The sequence below is a fragment of the Podarcis bocagei genome, assembly GCF_964188305.1.
Source record: "Podarcis bocagei genome assembly, chromosome: 3".
Classification (NCBI taxonomy): domain Eukaryota; kingdom Metazoa; phylum Chordata; class Lepidosauria; order Squamata; family Lacertidae; genus Podarcis; species Podarcis bocagei.
In genome coordinates this window covers 73,073,060-73,088,836 of record NC_138127.1, presented here as the reverse complement: position 1 = coordinate 73,088,836, position 15,777 = coordinate 73,073,060, and the positions used below count along the sequence as shown (strand labels likewise).

General features: G+C 40.1%; 1 protein-coding gene across 2 annotated transcripts in view; it reads left to right on the top strand.

The window, feature by feature from the left end:
- Positions 1–15,777, top strand: part of KCNK5 (potassium two pore domain channel subfamily K member 5) — a 45,495-nt gene that overhangs the window by 23,942 nt on the left and 5,776 nt on the right. For both annotated transcript variants that reach the window (XM_081186447.1, XM_081186446.1), the window contains 3 exons: positions 10,751–10,862; positions 12,790–12,956; positions 14,373–14,541. In XM_081186447.1, the coding sequence (XP_081042573.1) occupies positions 10,751–10,862; positions 12,790–12,956; positions 14,373–14,541 (448 nt within the window). The remainder of the gene's footprint in view (positions 1–10,750; positions 10,863–12,789; positions 12,957–14,372; positions 14,542–15,777) is intronic.

Below are 15,777 nucleotides of genomic sequence, written 5' to 3'. Positions count from 1 at the left end.
CCTGGGTAAGCAACTGGACCGCTGGAATCTCACACCACTCAGAGACTGGAATGGTGTGCAACAACATGTCAGATACTGCTGGCTTGCCACCACAATGCAATCTTTTTAATGTTTTCTGGTAGCATTTTATCAGTAACCTATGACGAAACAGATTAGGGAACTATATAATGCCCCAACGAGGAATCAAAAAGAAGTATTTAATATATAGTAAATGTATGTAAAGATATCCTTTGCTTCTAAAGCTGCCTGTAACATTGGCACTGAAGCAACGTGGTTTTAGCTTGTTTTAAACAGCTATTTATGTTGAGTGCCAACATTAATTGCTCTGATTCTGCCCCCAGCTTAACAGTGCAAAGTTCAGACTTGTTCAAAGGAAGACCAATTGCTGCAGATCCTTTAAGATCCAGGTATCCTTTAAGCTTAATTGTTACCATCTTCACTTTACATGCATATTCTAAAACCTGGTTTATTTGTTTGTTTATTAGATTTTTTACCCACTCCTTCACCATGGTATACAATAATAGAAACAATTACAATTCTAAAACACATAAAACCATTCCAAGTGGAACAGAAACATTTGCCTTGTTCATTTTAGTTTAGTTATCTCAGGTCATGCTTTATTCCTTTCCCTGGAGCCTGAGTGATTCCAGCATTCAGTGCAATGGAAACTGCTCTGGTTTTGTGGGCTTCTGGTGAGTCTCACTGAGGTAGTGGTGGGAGATGATACATATGTTTTGGTTTTTACATTTTTTAATTTTTATTGCACTGAAGTTGTTGCTCACCCTTTGATTAATAAGTAGTGCTTGTAATAGAGCTGTTGTTAGGACATACAGTGGTACCTCAGGTTAAGAACTTAATTCGTTCGGGAGATCCGTTCTTAACCTGAAACTGTTCTTAACCTGAAGCACCACTTTAACTAATGGGGCCTCCTGCTGCTGCCACGCCGCCAGAGCACAATTTCTGTTCTCATCCTGAAGCAAAGTTCTTAACCCGAGGTACTATTTCCAGGTTAGAGGAGTCTGTAACCTGAAGCATATGTAACCCAAGGTACCACTGTATAGATACAGAGATATAGATAGACAGATATAATCACAAAGGCTGGTGATGAAGCAGAGTATAGCTACTATGAAACATGACTCCCCTCCCTCTCCCATTTCCTTTTTTAAAAATTGAGAATTCCTAAATCTTTGGCAAATCAGCTCGTAGATGATAAAACAACAAAATCTTGGACGACGTCTCCTCCCTCCCTCTCCCGCAGCAATCAGAAGTAAAACTATGCCCAGTGTGTGTAGTTCTGTTACATAAGAAATAAACAAGAAACCAGGCAGCATTTACTTGCATGCTTTAGATTTCAGACTTTGCCACAAGCTCTGGGCACTTTGTTAGGTAAGAAACAGAGGTTTGTTCAGATGCAAGTCTAGGCTGCTGGCACAGTAAATAACAGACGAACAGCAATAAATGAGACATCGTGCCTTGAAGCCCCAAAATATGTGAACACTCAGTAGTACTGTTATATGAATGCTACAAAAATGATCTGAAAGAGCAAAGCTGTTCTCTCAAAGTATGATTTGGTTTCTTGGTGCTTTTTGCATTAAAAAGTGATTATTGGGGAGGAACAGCAGGGGAGGGCTTTTGTCTTCATAGCCAGCTGTAGACTTCCCAGAAGAACCAGACCGCCCCAAGTTGAATCAAGGATGTTGGACTACATACACTCTGATCCAGCAGGAGTTGTTACATATATTTGTGTTGCTGAGATGCAGATTTTATTATCCACTTGCTCATTAATCAGTTGATAGGTTTAACAGGTAGCCCAAATCTAGCTATATTTATTCCAATGTAGGCCCTACGGATTCCAACCAAATGTGTTCGCAAATAAGCATCGTTAGGATTGCAACCTTAAATTTTGTGTTGAATGTTTTAACTTCACTTTTCTCTACAGTGATGTTACTCACTTTGGTTCTTTAAAAAAACCTGTGCAGCACATAGGCCAGCTGATAAGAGGGGGAGCATAGCCAAAATTTTAATTTGATTATAGCCTGACTCACCAGGTAATCCACTTTATGCGGTGCATAAAGTTCTCCAGCTGCACCTGCACAGCTGAGAAAAGTTCACGTTTCAGTGGAGAAATTGCAACAGCACTTTGAACTTTGATTCCATTCCTTTGAAAGATAACTGCAAGTCAAAACAACTGCTGAAATGATTAAACGGTATCTGCTAGCAACAATCAGTTCTTCACAATAGGCAATAACAGATGAAAACCTGAATAAGGCCTTAGCAAATTTAAACAGCTATCAAAGAGTGCAAATAGTATTAACGTCTGTACTTTGAACACTCCCCTCTTTTCTCCCCCCTTGCTTCACTCTTGCTTGGGTGGAGCAGCAAAACTGGCAGCAATTCTTATATATCTCATAGATAGCTTAGTCTTCCAGAAACTGCAATAGTCTATAGGGTGGGAGTCAACATGCACCTCCTAATGCAGGTCCACTTCATGCGATGGACCTGTTTTTTCATGCACTTCAGAAACTAGATGTCAGGTAGTGGTGCCACTTGCAGCAGTAAAATCTAAATCCATTCCTCTGAAGGGAGGTGAACAATTTTCACAGCTATGTTTCAGTGTTTGCAATGAATACCTAGGTGCTAGAGAGGGCCACACACAGTGTAAGGAATACATAGTGTTTTGCAGGTGAAATTTGACTGTCCATCAGTGGTTGCTAGCCATGATGACCAAGTCACAGCTGGGGAGGGTCCTGCTTGCATAGGCATCTGGTTGGTCATTGTGAGAACAGAATGGGGGACTAGATGGGCCTTTGACCTGATCCAACAGGGGCCTTCTTACCTTATGTTTGTATCCTCCATTTCTAAGGGTCATGCTGTACGTAACTACTGTTTGGAAGTCAGCATTTTATGAATATAGATATGATCTGCCAGGACAATATGTGAACTTTCCCTAGTTTCCTGCTCTATTTACCTGGCTCCCATTATGCCTTTGGGCTAATTCACAGTAAAGTTTCCCTATAAGAAATAAGCCGAAGCTCTTTTAAATTGTCTTCAGATGGAGTTAGCTAAATTTATGCTCAATTAATTTTATACTGCATCGCTCTGCCAATGAAGCAGAAGAGGGAGTGGGGTTCCAATCTCAAGAGTCTCATGCTCTTGCTATGAATCTTCTGAAAGGAAGTAAGTTACACTATCTTCCTAATATATCAGCTAGGCTGGGCAAATGATTAAATTAGAAATAACATTTTGCTCCTTACATGTTTCTCATGAGTAAAGAGACCCACGTATTCAGATGTTTATGCCCCTGTCATTTTGGCAACATTACTAGTAAAGTGTATGATAATGCTTTTCGGGGAGATGGGTGATAAGATTGGATGTTGGCAGAGTTATAAGTTGGTGATCCAGTTAGATCTCCAAACGAAAGTAACTAGTCTTCATACCATATAAGACTTCCCATTGTTCTCATTTCAAGAGATGATGCCAGACGACTGATTTATAGGGTGTGAGGGGTTCAGTTTAGCTACAGTGGTAAATGTGAAGTAGACTTCCACACCTAACGCATATGTTTCTCTGCCAAGAAGAGGGTAGAAACTTTGCAGGGGACCATCACATGGGCCATGATGAAGAGGTCATCAATATTTGGGGGAAATTGAGTTTAGCAAACAGCCACTTGTGGCTGAAACAGATAGACAGGAAATGCTTCTCAAAACATTGCATCTTTGCTGCCTGAGGCAAAATGGGAAAGTAGCTGTAGCCTAACCTACCGGGGATCACATGGTGGTGGGTTCCAGCAAGATCTCTTGAGATTTCCTGAAAACCCTCACAAGTTCTCACCAGAAGCCACTTCTCCTCACTTCTCCAGCAGTGACGCCCCTTGGATTCTGCCTCCTAAGCCAGCTGCCTCAGTCCACCTCATGGGTGGGCCAGCCCTGGGATCTGTAGCCCAGCTTCATCTGGGTGGGCCACAAGTTCCCCACCCCTACTAATGAGCCTGTTAAAATAATCCCTGCTGATATGGGAATTGGCATATGCAGCTACTTATCATCTCAGAGTATCCCTGGCTTTTGCATATGTGTGTATATATATATATATATATATATATATATATATATATATATATATATATATATGATTAATGACCCACTCTTCCTTCAATGCAAGTGCACATGAATGTTGATACTGACTCATATCCTGGACTCTTTCACCCCTAAGCCCTTCGAATTTTGCTTTTCTATTAAGGTCAGTTAAATGAAAGTGTAAAATTCCCCACAGGTTGCAAACCTCTAGGGTGTTGCCTGCCAGCTTGAGACAATGCAATTCACCTGTTTGTTTTTCTCTCTCCCCCGAAGGTCACTGAGCATTCCCAGAAAAGTCAAGTATCAAATGGAATCTCAAATAATGTTACTAGGTGGGAAGTAAGAGGGAAGCAGAGAGTGATTTAACAGCCATCCTAAGTCAATTTCCTAGAGTCCCTGAGAGACTGCTGTGTCAAGTGCCTGAGGCTGCTTATAAGAGTTGCTTGTTTGGCTGTTTGCTCCTGACCCTGGTCATGTGCCAGTAGGTTTCAAGCAGCTGGGGAGGCAGAGGCCAAGTGAACATTCATAACATTACCATTTATGTCTGAGATGGGAAATTGGGATGGGCAGTAACCAAAGGTCTGAGTGCTCATGATTTGGATACACTCTGAGGAAGTCCTAATTCCTAGGAATGTATTTGTTACGCACACATTTGAACATACGCATCTGGCCTCCTATTCAATGCTTGGAAAGAGTTGACACCTTAAGTGACGGTTAAGAGAAGTGGTGCAGCTTATCTTCCAAGTTGCATGTAATCTGGACTTTTGCCCCATTTTTGCAGCCTCTTTTCGCCCCGCACCAAAGTTCTTTACTTCAGTCTCTTTCCACCCTTTATCGTCAAAATGCTGTGTTTATAAAATTTCTGGTTACAAACTTATCTGGGGAAAACAGAAAGAAGAGGAGAATCCCCTTTCTTGTGTGTGAAGAAGTTTCTGTCTCCAGACTGCTGGTTTGTGTTGCTGTTTTTATGTAGACCCATGTGATTATGTTTTATTCAACCTCTGGGTCTCCTTTCTTGTTTGTTGCCTTGATCTCTCCTCCTTCTCTCCAAAGGGCTAGTGATGAAGTCAAAGGCAGGACTGCAGGGAAAGCAGCTGGAGGGCTTATTGTCTCCTACTATTTTGCTCTGTTGCTGCTGGCTTCTGTTAAAATAAAAAACCGCTGAAAGAGGAACAGTGATATGAAGTTTCATCTGATTATAAATTCAAACCCCATGCTCCTGGGCTGTTTTGTTGTGATTGGCTAAATTGTTGGTATTTTGTGTGTTCCTGTGATTAGATAACAGATCCACAGACATTCCACTATCTTGAAAGAAATTACATAAGGGGCTTGGAAGCAGGCATTAAATGCAGATTCTCATTTCTAAAATTTGAGTGTTTCATCAAATAAGGAAAATAATAGCACAATTGGGTCACATAGGACAAATACATATAACATGGATAACGACATATAAAAAGATACATATAAAAAAGCAAACATTAAAAACAAGTGACATTTTACTAAAAATTACTGGTGTTATTTTCTTTTTTATTAACAACTATACTTACTGAAATCACATGCAAAAATTGCATTCCTGGGTAGGCTTGCTGAAACGATTTTTTTTTTTTAGCAGATGCCAAAAAATGCAGTAAAAGTTCCTGCCTAATATTAATGTGCAGGGAGTTCCAAGTGTTGGGTGCTTCCATATGAAAAGATAGATTTCTTGCAACTGCAGAACAAACCTTTTGTGGCACTAGAGAGAGGCAATGTGTTCCTGGTTAGTTAGCATTGACCACAGGACCAGAAATCATTGCCATTTCTCTAACTCAGCTACTTTTGGCATCATCACACTGACTGCCTGGTCCCTAATTGGCTAGGACCACTGAAGTGGATATCAGAGCAGAAAAATGGTACTGAATTATTTGCAGTCCAGGGGGGGAAATAGCTGTGAACAATGCTAGGGAACCTCCACCCATAAAAATAAGCAGGTTTGGGGCAATATTTTGAACCCCTCAAAGGCTCATTTGCCCTGAAAATATTTCTAGGCTAACATTTCAACACATCCCTATCTGAAAACTGTATAGCCTTTATATTGCAAGGTGTTCAGTCTAGCTCTTTACTAGAGCTTAATTTTGTCACTGCCTGTGTTGCTACTCCTGCTTGTGTTGACTTGTAAACAGCCTTGTGCCAAGGTGTATAAGCATCATCTGATGAAACCTATTGCAGCAAAACAAGTTTTATATGGCCATAATCTTCTGCTTTATCTGAACAGATAAGAATTGTGACTGCGCTAGCATACCTTCCGATAATATTGTGCAGTTGTAAAAAAACACCAAGCTGTTTTATAAGGCTTTAGCTGGACTCGGGAGCTGCCATTTTGTCAGGGAATCAGGTGATTCCTTCGCAGTGTCGAAATTTTTCAGGCGTGCTTCTAGCCTTTATGATTGAAGAAAAGCTAAGGAATCTGGAAGCATTTCTTTGAAGCCTCAGGAGCAGCTGAAAAACTGGGCAGTGCTTCTAATATGCATGTGTTGGTGCTTCAGCACTGCCTTTCTCCAACCCCTTTAGGCTCTTGATTCTGAAACTTTTAAAGCAACCTTTCACAGGTAAATTTAAGAAAATCTGAAACACGGCGCTTGCTAGTTAAATTGTTTGAATGACCCAAATATTATTTACTTCAGTGTGTTGTGGAATGTCTTCAGCTCAGAGTTGTTACTTTCTTTTTATACCATGCAAAAATATTCACTTCTTTCCGGCCTCGTGATTCCTTTATTTTTAATCTCAGTTGTGTAAGTTGTGTCTGCTTCAAGGTTGTACATGTATCCTAAGGCATTGTAAGCAACAATTAACATAGCTGAGGTGAGATTGTAATTTTGGAAGAGATCCCTGTTGTTGCTGTGCTCTTAGAACTATAATTTATTTGTTTAAAACTTAACCCCTGTTTCCTTAAAGGCTTAGGGTGGATAACAGCAATTTTAAAGTTTGAGGAACTCGAATTGCAGGAGCCATGTGACTATGCTTTGTGGGTAGGTTACCATGTGCCTTTAAATGTGAGTTGTGTGTATGGCTTCTAGCTATATGCTGGCAAGCATAGCAGTTTTGCTTCATGTTCCTCTAGTCTAGTACCTAATTACTTAAAGGCTGGAGCAGATGGGGCTCATCATCTATGAGAAGGAAAACTCTGGTTCCTAAACCTCTGTTCCTAAGACAGTCCCTAAGACAGCTGGATGGCACCTCGTACACCAGCAACTCCTGCAGCCAAGCTGATACCAAACATATTGCTCGCAGGGGGTTCATGTCAGTGCTGCTAACACAGTGGTTTGTCTTCTTCCCTGGAGGCAGACTCTTGAGATCAATGAATGGCAACCACCACTACTACAATAGGAGTTGGCACAAAATATGGCCCATGTACTGAATTATGCTGAAGAGAATCGGAAGAAATTATGAAATAAAAGCAGGTTTCCAATTATTTAGGAAAAATCCTACACACATGCATGTATGCAATGTATGCAAAAAAACAACCTTAACAGAAACAAGACTTGCAAGTTTCCATTTTTAAATAAAAATTGAATGCCTTTAGGATAAAACTCTAGATACCCTGATAATAACTAAGCCCTCTCAAAAAGACAAACAAACAGGACAATGTGTCATGCCACTTCAGTTCCAGAAGTGTCCTGAATTTTTATGGCTCGATTGTGTATTTTGAAATGAACTCCATATTGCTTCAGTTCCATGTTGAGATTTATTATAGCCAAAAGACATGAGGAAAAGAATGAAAGCGGTGTCAAGCAAGGCCATAGCTCATCCTAGGCAAAAGCATGCCAATGGGGACAAGAGGGAGGTGCAGCTTTGGCAGAAGAACAGCTGTGAGCGCGAACTTGTGAAATGTTGACACAGCAATGAGAAGAGTTGGCCCTGTAGCTTCTCAGGATATGAACTGCATTGATATGCTCTTCCTCTCCATCTGCTGATTTATGCCTCCCGCCTCTTTACCCTGAAACACAAGCACTTGAAGATTGTGTCTGCTATTTCATATATGAGGAATAGGAGAAAGCCAATTTGAAAGAAGTTGTATTAACCACCACCTGTTAATGCTGTCATAAATCTAATTAATTTTGAGGGGAGGAGGAGGTGCCTCAGTTTAACAGCAACATATCCAAAATTCTGTGAGCCCAGTAGTTTTGGGTGGCCTGTTGTAAGATTGAAACTTCACAGTGTAGTCATCTGTATGTGAGAGGAAGAAGAAACTATTATGCATGTGTTGCTTCACTGACTCTTTGAATTGCAGACAAGGGTATAGATTGAAATGCATAATTGAACAGAGATTGTGGTTAATGAAGTTATCTGCATAAGACTTAGCATATTGGGCTGTTTCAGACATTGTCATAAACCATTGTTTTACATGACAGAATTGAGCCACATTGACCCTTATGCTTGTCCCCTCCCCTCTCTCCCTCGGGCACAGTCATATGAATATTTCACTTCTGTTTTTTATTATGATTATTAAGCACAGCTGCTTGTTTTGACCAGCCCAACAAACCATGCTTAATCTTAACTGGTTTTCTGTGCAACAAGCCAAATTTAAGCCATGGTTAAGAAGCTGCCTTGTATTTTTTTAAACAAATCATAGTTAAGGTTAGCCTCAATTTAGGGTTTGGATGTTACATTAAACTGAGGTCAATCAAAAAATGGAAGTGAAAGCTTCCAATCTCCCCTTTGCAACCCTGTCAGAGGAGAGGAGTAGTGGATGAGACCACGGTTTATTATGTAACAATAAATCATGGTTTATCATGACATCCAGGATGGCCCAACCAGCATAAAGTACAGTGGCATTCAGATTCTTTGATTTTACTGTGGGAGTCTGAGGTCATGAAATATCACTTGGCCTTAAGAGAGGAGTGACGGGGAGAGATAATGGAATTGCTACACCTCTTCCTAAAAGGGCTCTGGGCAGTTCAATCAGTCCACTCAGTTGTGTGGAGCCCATGCTGTGCAGCAGTGCTGCATGTTTTTCTGATAACTTAAATCATACCCATGCAAACCAATTTTGTTCTGGCATTTTAGAGACCACATAGTGAAAATCGCCAAAGTCATGCCACAAATGGCTTGCCTCATTAGACCATGCTCCCTGTGGTTGCGTTCCACTAGTTTTCTGAGTGCGGCCTTAACTGATTGTGGAAATAGCCTCTTAGCTGGGTCAGCAGTTTCGTCCTGATCTTAACTTTGTTTATATCTTCTTTTTCTTCGTCTTCTTGTGTTATAAATACAACGTATGTGCTCATTTTGCTATTGGGTCCTTACCTGCTGGGCAAAAGGCTACTTACAATTGTCAGGTATATGCATGACATGGGGCAGGTTTTGACATAATTTCATGCATGTGAAGTTCAGTATATTCTCCATTTCTGAAGGCTACCATTGTTTCTGAGGTATACACTAAATCCTTGCACTCACTTTTGCTCTTTTTATCAGTAGGTTGACAGTGATTTCTCTGGAATTCAGCAAAAGCAAGGGTGTTTCTTCACTTATGGGGAAGTGTGAGAGTCCTAGTGATGTCAGAGACAGTTTGTACTGTGAGACACTAGGTGTTATGTGAATATGCAGATGCTGAGGTTGGCCATACAATCCCCACCTTAATATTACCGTAAATCATCCCTTTAAAGCCCCAGGCTCCTGACATCTTTCTCCCTCATCCCTGAAAGAAAAATCTGAAGGGATTGCAAAATTCCTCTTCAATTCCCTTAAGTAGTTTTGGTTTTAAAGTTTTGTTTTAAGAAAAACAAAATTATTGGTTCGTTGGCTCCAATCAATTCGTATCTCTTGCTGGGATCAATATATGCAATCTACAATGGACCAATAAAAAAGGTTGGAAGTGCAGTGTGTCCCAAAGTAATGCCTACAGAAAGTCGAGGTCACCCTTGTTAAAAACTGCTGTACTTGGAGAAATGTTTAAAACACTGAAATGCTTAAGTCGCAGGAATGGGCTCTCTTGCCACAAAATGCCCAAAATAAATATTTAGTGTTCAAATTGGGACAGCAAGTCTGAAAGTTTCTTTGCACTCAGTTCCCTTTCTCAGTTAGCCCTGATAGCATGAAATTCATTTAGGAAATGAGGCAAAGAAAAATAAACTGAAAAGCCTGGTTTCATGGAGGCTTGCCTGAGCACAGCAAGTGTACAAGCACTCCACTGTGCTTGTACTGTTTTCATTTGAACAGCTTTGCCAAAAGACTCCATTCACCATGCTTACGCTCTGGCCTTGATAAGACCCAAAACAACATTGCGTGTTCTTTAAAGCAACACCAAGAAATCATTCTCAAATTCAGTTTATCGCTTACTGCATTTGAAAACTGGACTATAGACTATCCCAAGTGTTTTTATGACTTCAGAATCTAATACAAAAGATAGCTCTACAGCTTTGAATAGTTACTCTTTTAATTCCAATTACTTCCAAAATCTACAGCTATTAAATACTATAGGGTTTTGAAAAATATTATAAGCTGGGAGGTACTAGATTTTCTTGCCAATCTTAAAATTATCACTGATAAATTGATAAAATTGAACATGTGTGAATGGGGTAAAATATATTTCGAAGACTGCATTTTATTTTCGTAATGGAAAAAATATTTTGTAATGGAAGAATGACTTGTCTTGTTTAACTCTCTGGGTGCATTTTGAGTGACCGCTGTCATTTTTTCTATAGGTGGTATCAGAAGCTGCTGGACAAGGGGTTTCTATTGATGCCAATGACACCTTCAACTACTGGAACTGGCCTAATGCTGTCATCTTTGCTGCTACTGTGATTACAACCATTGGTGAGTATTTGGCTTGCTCTTGCTTTCTGAATATTCTCCTTCTTAAACCTCTGGTGAACAAAGAATGCATAAGTCCCCCATGACAATGTTGCGAAGAAGATGGTAAAATGTGGGTTGAGTGAGGTAACTGTTAGGTGGATTTGTAGCTGGTTGACTGACCAAACCCAAAGAGTTCTCACTAATGGTTCCACATCATCCTGGAAAAAATAGACAATTTGGGTGACTGAAGGTTCTGTTCTGACCCCCATTGGTGTTCAATATCTTTATAAATGACTTGGATGAAGGAATTGAAGGGATGCTCATCATATTTGCAGATGACAGCAAACTGTCATCAATGGTGCAGAAGACAGAATAGGCATTCAAGAGGACCTTAACCAATTGGAGAACTGGACCTGAACTAACAAAATGAATTTCAGTAGGGACAAATGTCAGGTTTTTCCCTTAGGCAGGGATAACCAGCTGCACAAATATAAGATGGGGAACACGTGGATTGCCAGCAGTACATGTGAAAAGGAACAAGGGGTCTTAGTAGATCACAAGCTTAACATGAGTCAACAGTGTGATGCAGCAGCAAAAAGAAGAAGCTATTGCTATTCTAGGCTGCATCAGTGGAAGCCACAATCACAGTCATAGTCCTGCTCTATACTGCCATGGTTAGATCACACCTAGAGTATTGTGTCGAGTTCTGGGTACCACAATTTTGAGTCACAAAAGTGATTCAAAGCGACTAAAATGAGTTGCCACAATCAAACCAATAAAAAGCTTTATGTATTATTTGTGCCTCATTCCCAAGCTAGAGAGAGAATGAAAGAAAACAGTGTTAAAGGGTTTATTTACGCTGCTTTTTGTTTTGCAAAATTTTTCATGTTGTTAAAAAAAATCTTGTAAGATGTAGGAAAACATCAGAGCCACAGTCTGTTTGTTTGTCTTGAGAAAGAACATGCTTAGTGTTAGAAAACATACTGACCAGAGTAGGTGGGCAAGGGGAGGGCATAACCAAATAAAGCACTATGTTCGACTTGTTACCATTATTTAAAATAATTTGAAACTTGACATTCTTTCTTCCTCCCCCTGCCCAGAAAAACTTTGTATAAACAGTTCAAGAAAGCAAAAACTGGTTTAAACTTGAATATTCTTATTGACTTACAACAAGGGCTCTGCTCTCCCTAGGTCCTTGTTTGGCGTATTTTCAGCCATGAGGACTGAAAGCATAAGAGAGTTGTTTTTGTCTCTCTCTCTCTTTCAGTGGCAGGTGGCTGAGCAGTTATATGCCATATAGTATTTAATAAAGTTTGGTTTCAGTTTTCGTGGCGTATGTAACCTGTCTGAATCCTGAAACAGAATATCTTCTGATCCCATCTTCATAACAATGTAGAACAGCACAGAACAGAGGTGGTTGCACAGAGCAACAGCTAAGTGAGGTGGTTCCTCCACCAGCATTGCAGATCAATCATGAGATGACAGCCTGGCAAATACAATGTCTTGTTCAGTATTCAGCTGCATGGTTACTGGCTGGCTTCTGAAATTTCACTGTCTATCCACTCATTTTCAAATGTCTTTATTAAGGGCTGAACACTTTACTTGTTTTAAACCGGAAAGCAAAGAATCTTAGGACTCAGAATTCTGAGGCCAGCTTCTGCGGATGCAATGTGTAATCACAGAATCTGTAGCCCAGTTCATATCCTATTACTGTTTGCAGTGAGTGCCCATGTGTGTCTGATATGTATATGCAGGCTATGATAACACTGACTCGTGACTTACTAAATGATCATATGTTACACAGTAGAGGCAAGTAAAAATCTTGCAGAACATCAGACCCAAAACTGTCATGTGTGAGCAAGCTCAAAAACTTTCACAGAGAAGAAATTATTATTGTTTGGTGCTCGAAAATGGCATAGGTAACTTTTAATACAATGTTCTTTTTCAGGATATGGAAATGTTGCTCCGAAGACTGCAGCTGGACGACTTTTCTGTATATTTTATGGACTCTTTGGTGTTCCTCTCTGCTTAACATGGATCAGTGCTTTGGGGAAGTTTTTTGGAGGACGTGCCAAGAGGCTGGGCCAGTTCCTGACAAAGAGAGGAGTAAGCCTGGTACGAAATGAATTTCTGATTATCTTACTGCTGGCACAGGATGCATGGAACTCTGAAGACCTTTAAAATCCGTCTATGAGACAGATGATGCAGAAAACATTTCCTTTATTTTGAAGTAACTCAGATGCAATTGATCACCTTTCTTTACTGATAACAATATTGATGCATGCCAGAACTGTTTGCAGTATAAATTAGTACTGAATTAAAACCAAGGCAGCTAAGCAGCTTGAAATTTTAGTACAAATTCCTATGCATGAGCTACACAAAAAATTAAAAGGCTATGTATAGGAAAATTACCCATAATTCACATATCAGCATATCAGAAACAATTTTAGATTATTGGGGATGTGAATTTCCCACCTTGGTAGCTATTCCCAGCCTTCCATTCTGCCCCAACTTCCCTTCTTTCCTCTGTTTCCTACTTTCTTGGTCCATCCTATAGTCCTAAGACTGTCCATACATTGCAGCTAGAATACATTGCTCAGATGTGCAGCTAGAATATATTGCCCAGATTTTTCACGTAAATTCTAAATAAGGGCCAATAAGAAAGAGTGCAGAGCCAGAACTGTCACTGGCTTCCTGCTGTTGCTTAGCAAAGAATCCGAAGGGGTGGCATATGCTTCAGAATGTAAAAGGTTGGAACCCTGTCCAGATCTGTTAAAATAATATTTCCTTGCCCTTTGTACCATCATCATGTCTCACAGTATTTCTTTACTCTTCTGTTTCCCTCTAAATTCCCTGTTTTGAGGGGCTCGGGCTTATCTTAGTTGAAGAAATACATTATGCTCTTGTAGGATTGAGCAATCCCATCTTTCTGCTAGATGGGGTTTCTTTTGGTTTGTTTGTTTCCCTCTTTCTTGGGTGCTGGGGGAATCTTCACTGGCTAGAAAGAACTTGCTAATGGTTTAAACTTCATCACATTGTGTCATATAGTTTTATTACAACACAGGTTTTGCACCGTGTATTTGCCATGTCTTTTTTTTGCTCTGCTGAGGTATTTATGTAAAAGAACCTCCATTTCAAAAAATGTACAAGTTAGAAACTTGAGAGAGAATGGTAGTTACTAAGAGGTTTCTCTGATTTAACTGTTAAACTGTGGGGCAGGTTCCACACAAAGGAAAAATGCTATGGAAAAATCCATGGTGTGATGGTTTTATGCCAAGATGCTTCTTGCTTTACCAGCAAGAAAACAAAAGAAGAAGAATAAAACATGTCTGGAAATAACCAAAAATTCAAATGAACCTGCATTTTACTCATTTACTTCCTATATTTACTTCCTTTAGTTTGGCTGCAGTTGCTACATTCTTGGCACAGGATAGACGGTTGTTGTGGTTTTGTTTCATTAATGCAAAATGCACAAGAAGAGAACAAAATGATTTATCTTTATCTCTCCCCCCCTTTTTTTATTTATTGCAGAGAAAAGCACAAATTACATGCACTGCTATTTTCATCCTTTGGGGAGTCCTGATCCACCTGGTTCTTCCTCCCTTTGTCTTTATGGTGACTGAAGGCTGGGATTATATTGAAGGTCTCTACTTCTCATTCATCACTATTACCACCATAGGATTTGGAGACTACGTTGCTGGTCAGTAACAATTCATGACACCCTGGCAGCTAATTAACATTAATACTTTGCACGTTTGCAGCACTTCTTAACACAACCGCCGACCGCAAAGTCAATGTGCGGAGTTGCAAGAGTGATTTCCTATATAAGTGACCACTTTTTATTGGCATTGGAATTGCCAGTTCTGCAAAGAAGAAAAATCACGCGGGCTGTCATGTGGGTGGTTCTTGGTTCATGCACAACTGACATAAACAATCAGATTACATGTAAGCATTGGAAGGGCAAATTATTAAGCTGAGAACAGCGGTTGCAGTCTTTCTTTCTTTTTATCCCACAAGCAAGCGTATCTCATTGTGTGGTGACACATTGAGGGCCACCTTTGTCTTTTCCCCCTTGAGGCACTGGCAGCTCTTACATTACTGGGATCCCACCCCATTTAAAGAAGTATGGGCTCAGCCACGTGTTTGGCATTATGTTACTGTGTGAGGCTCAGTATTACTTGAAGCATTGCTGCTGTGTATGGTTATGGTGCCATATTTGGTTCTGTTGCAATGTTTACTTTAATGGGTTGCTCTTGTATTTTATTGGTTGCATTTTGGGATTTGACTGACATTTTGCAAACCACCTGCTTTGTGAACTGAACAAATAAAATAAATAATACTGGTGTGAGGAAGAATTTCACCCTGATTGGGGAGAGTAAAACACTAACCACAGCACTAACTCTTTGGTAATGCTACCACCACCCTTCCACTAAGCTAGTGAGATGCAGGGACTCACCATTTCCTTCAGTTGTTTAATTTGAAAAATAAGGAAACAGCCAGCAGACCCACTTCAGTCACGCTGGGCGTAAAGTCCATTCATCCCCTCTTTCTTCCCAATGTACCCACTCAGTAGCTTGAGGGCAAGTATTTAGACATAAGGGGCAGGTACGAATGAGCGGTCACAAATGCATGCCAAATCCCAAAAGCCATTTTATAGATACTTTTATTAAGAATAATAATTTAGAGACTCTGCCAAGAAGGTTTCTGAATGACAGGTTGCTCCAGATAGCCAACCAGTAGGTCTTAAAGAAAGTCACCATTAACGCCTATTAGGGCTAGAAACTGGGAAGCCAATGTGTTATGTGATGAGGAGATTGCCTAGGTACTCATTGACAGACAAGATCTTGTACAAAGAAGGCTCCAGCTATGAAAACATCTGTCAGCATAAATGTGCAGTTATTGGAATTTAAATATGTGACAAGACTTTTTAATCTTG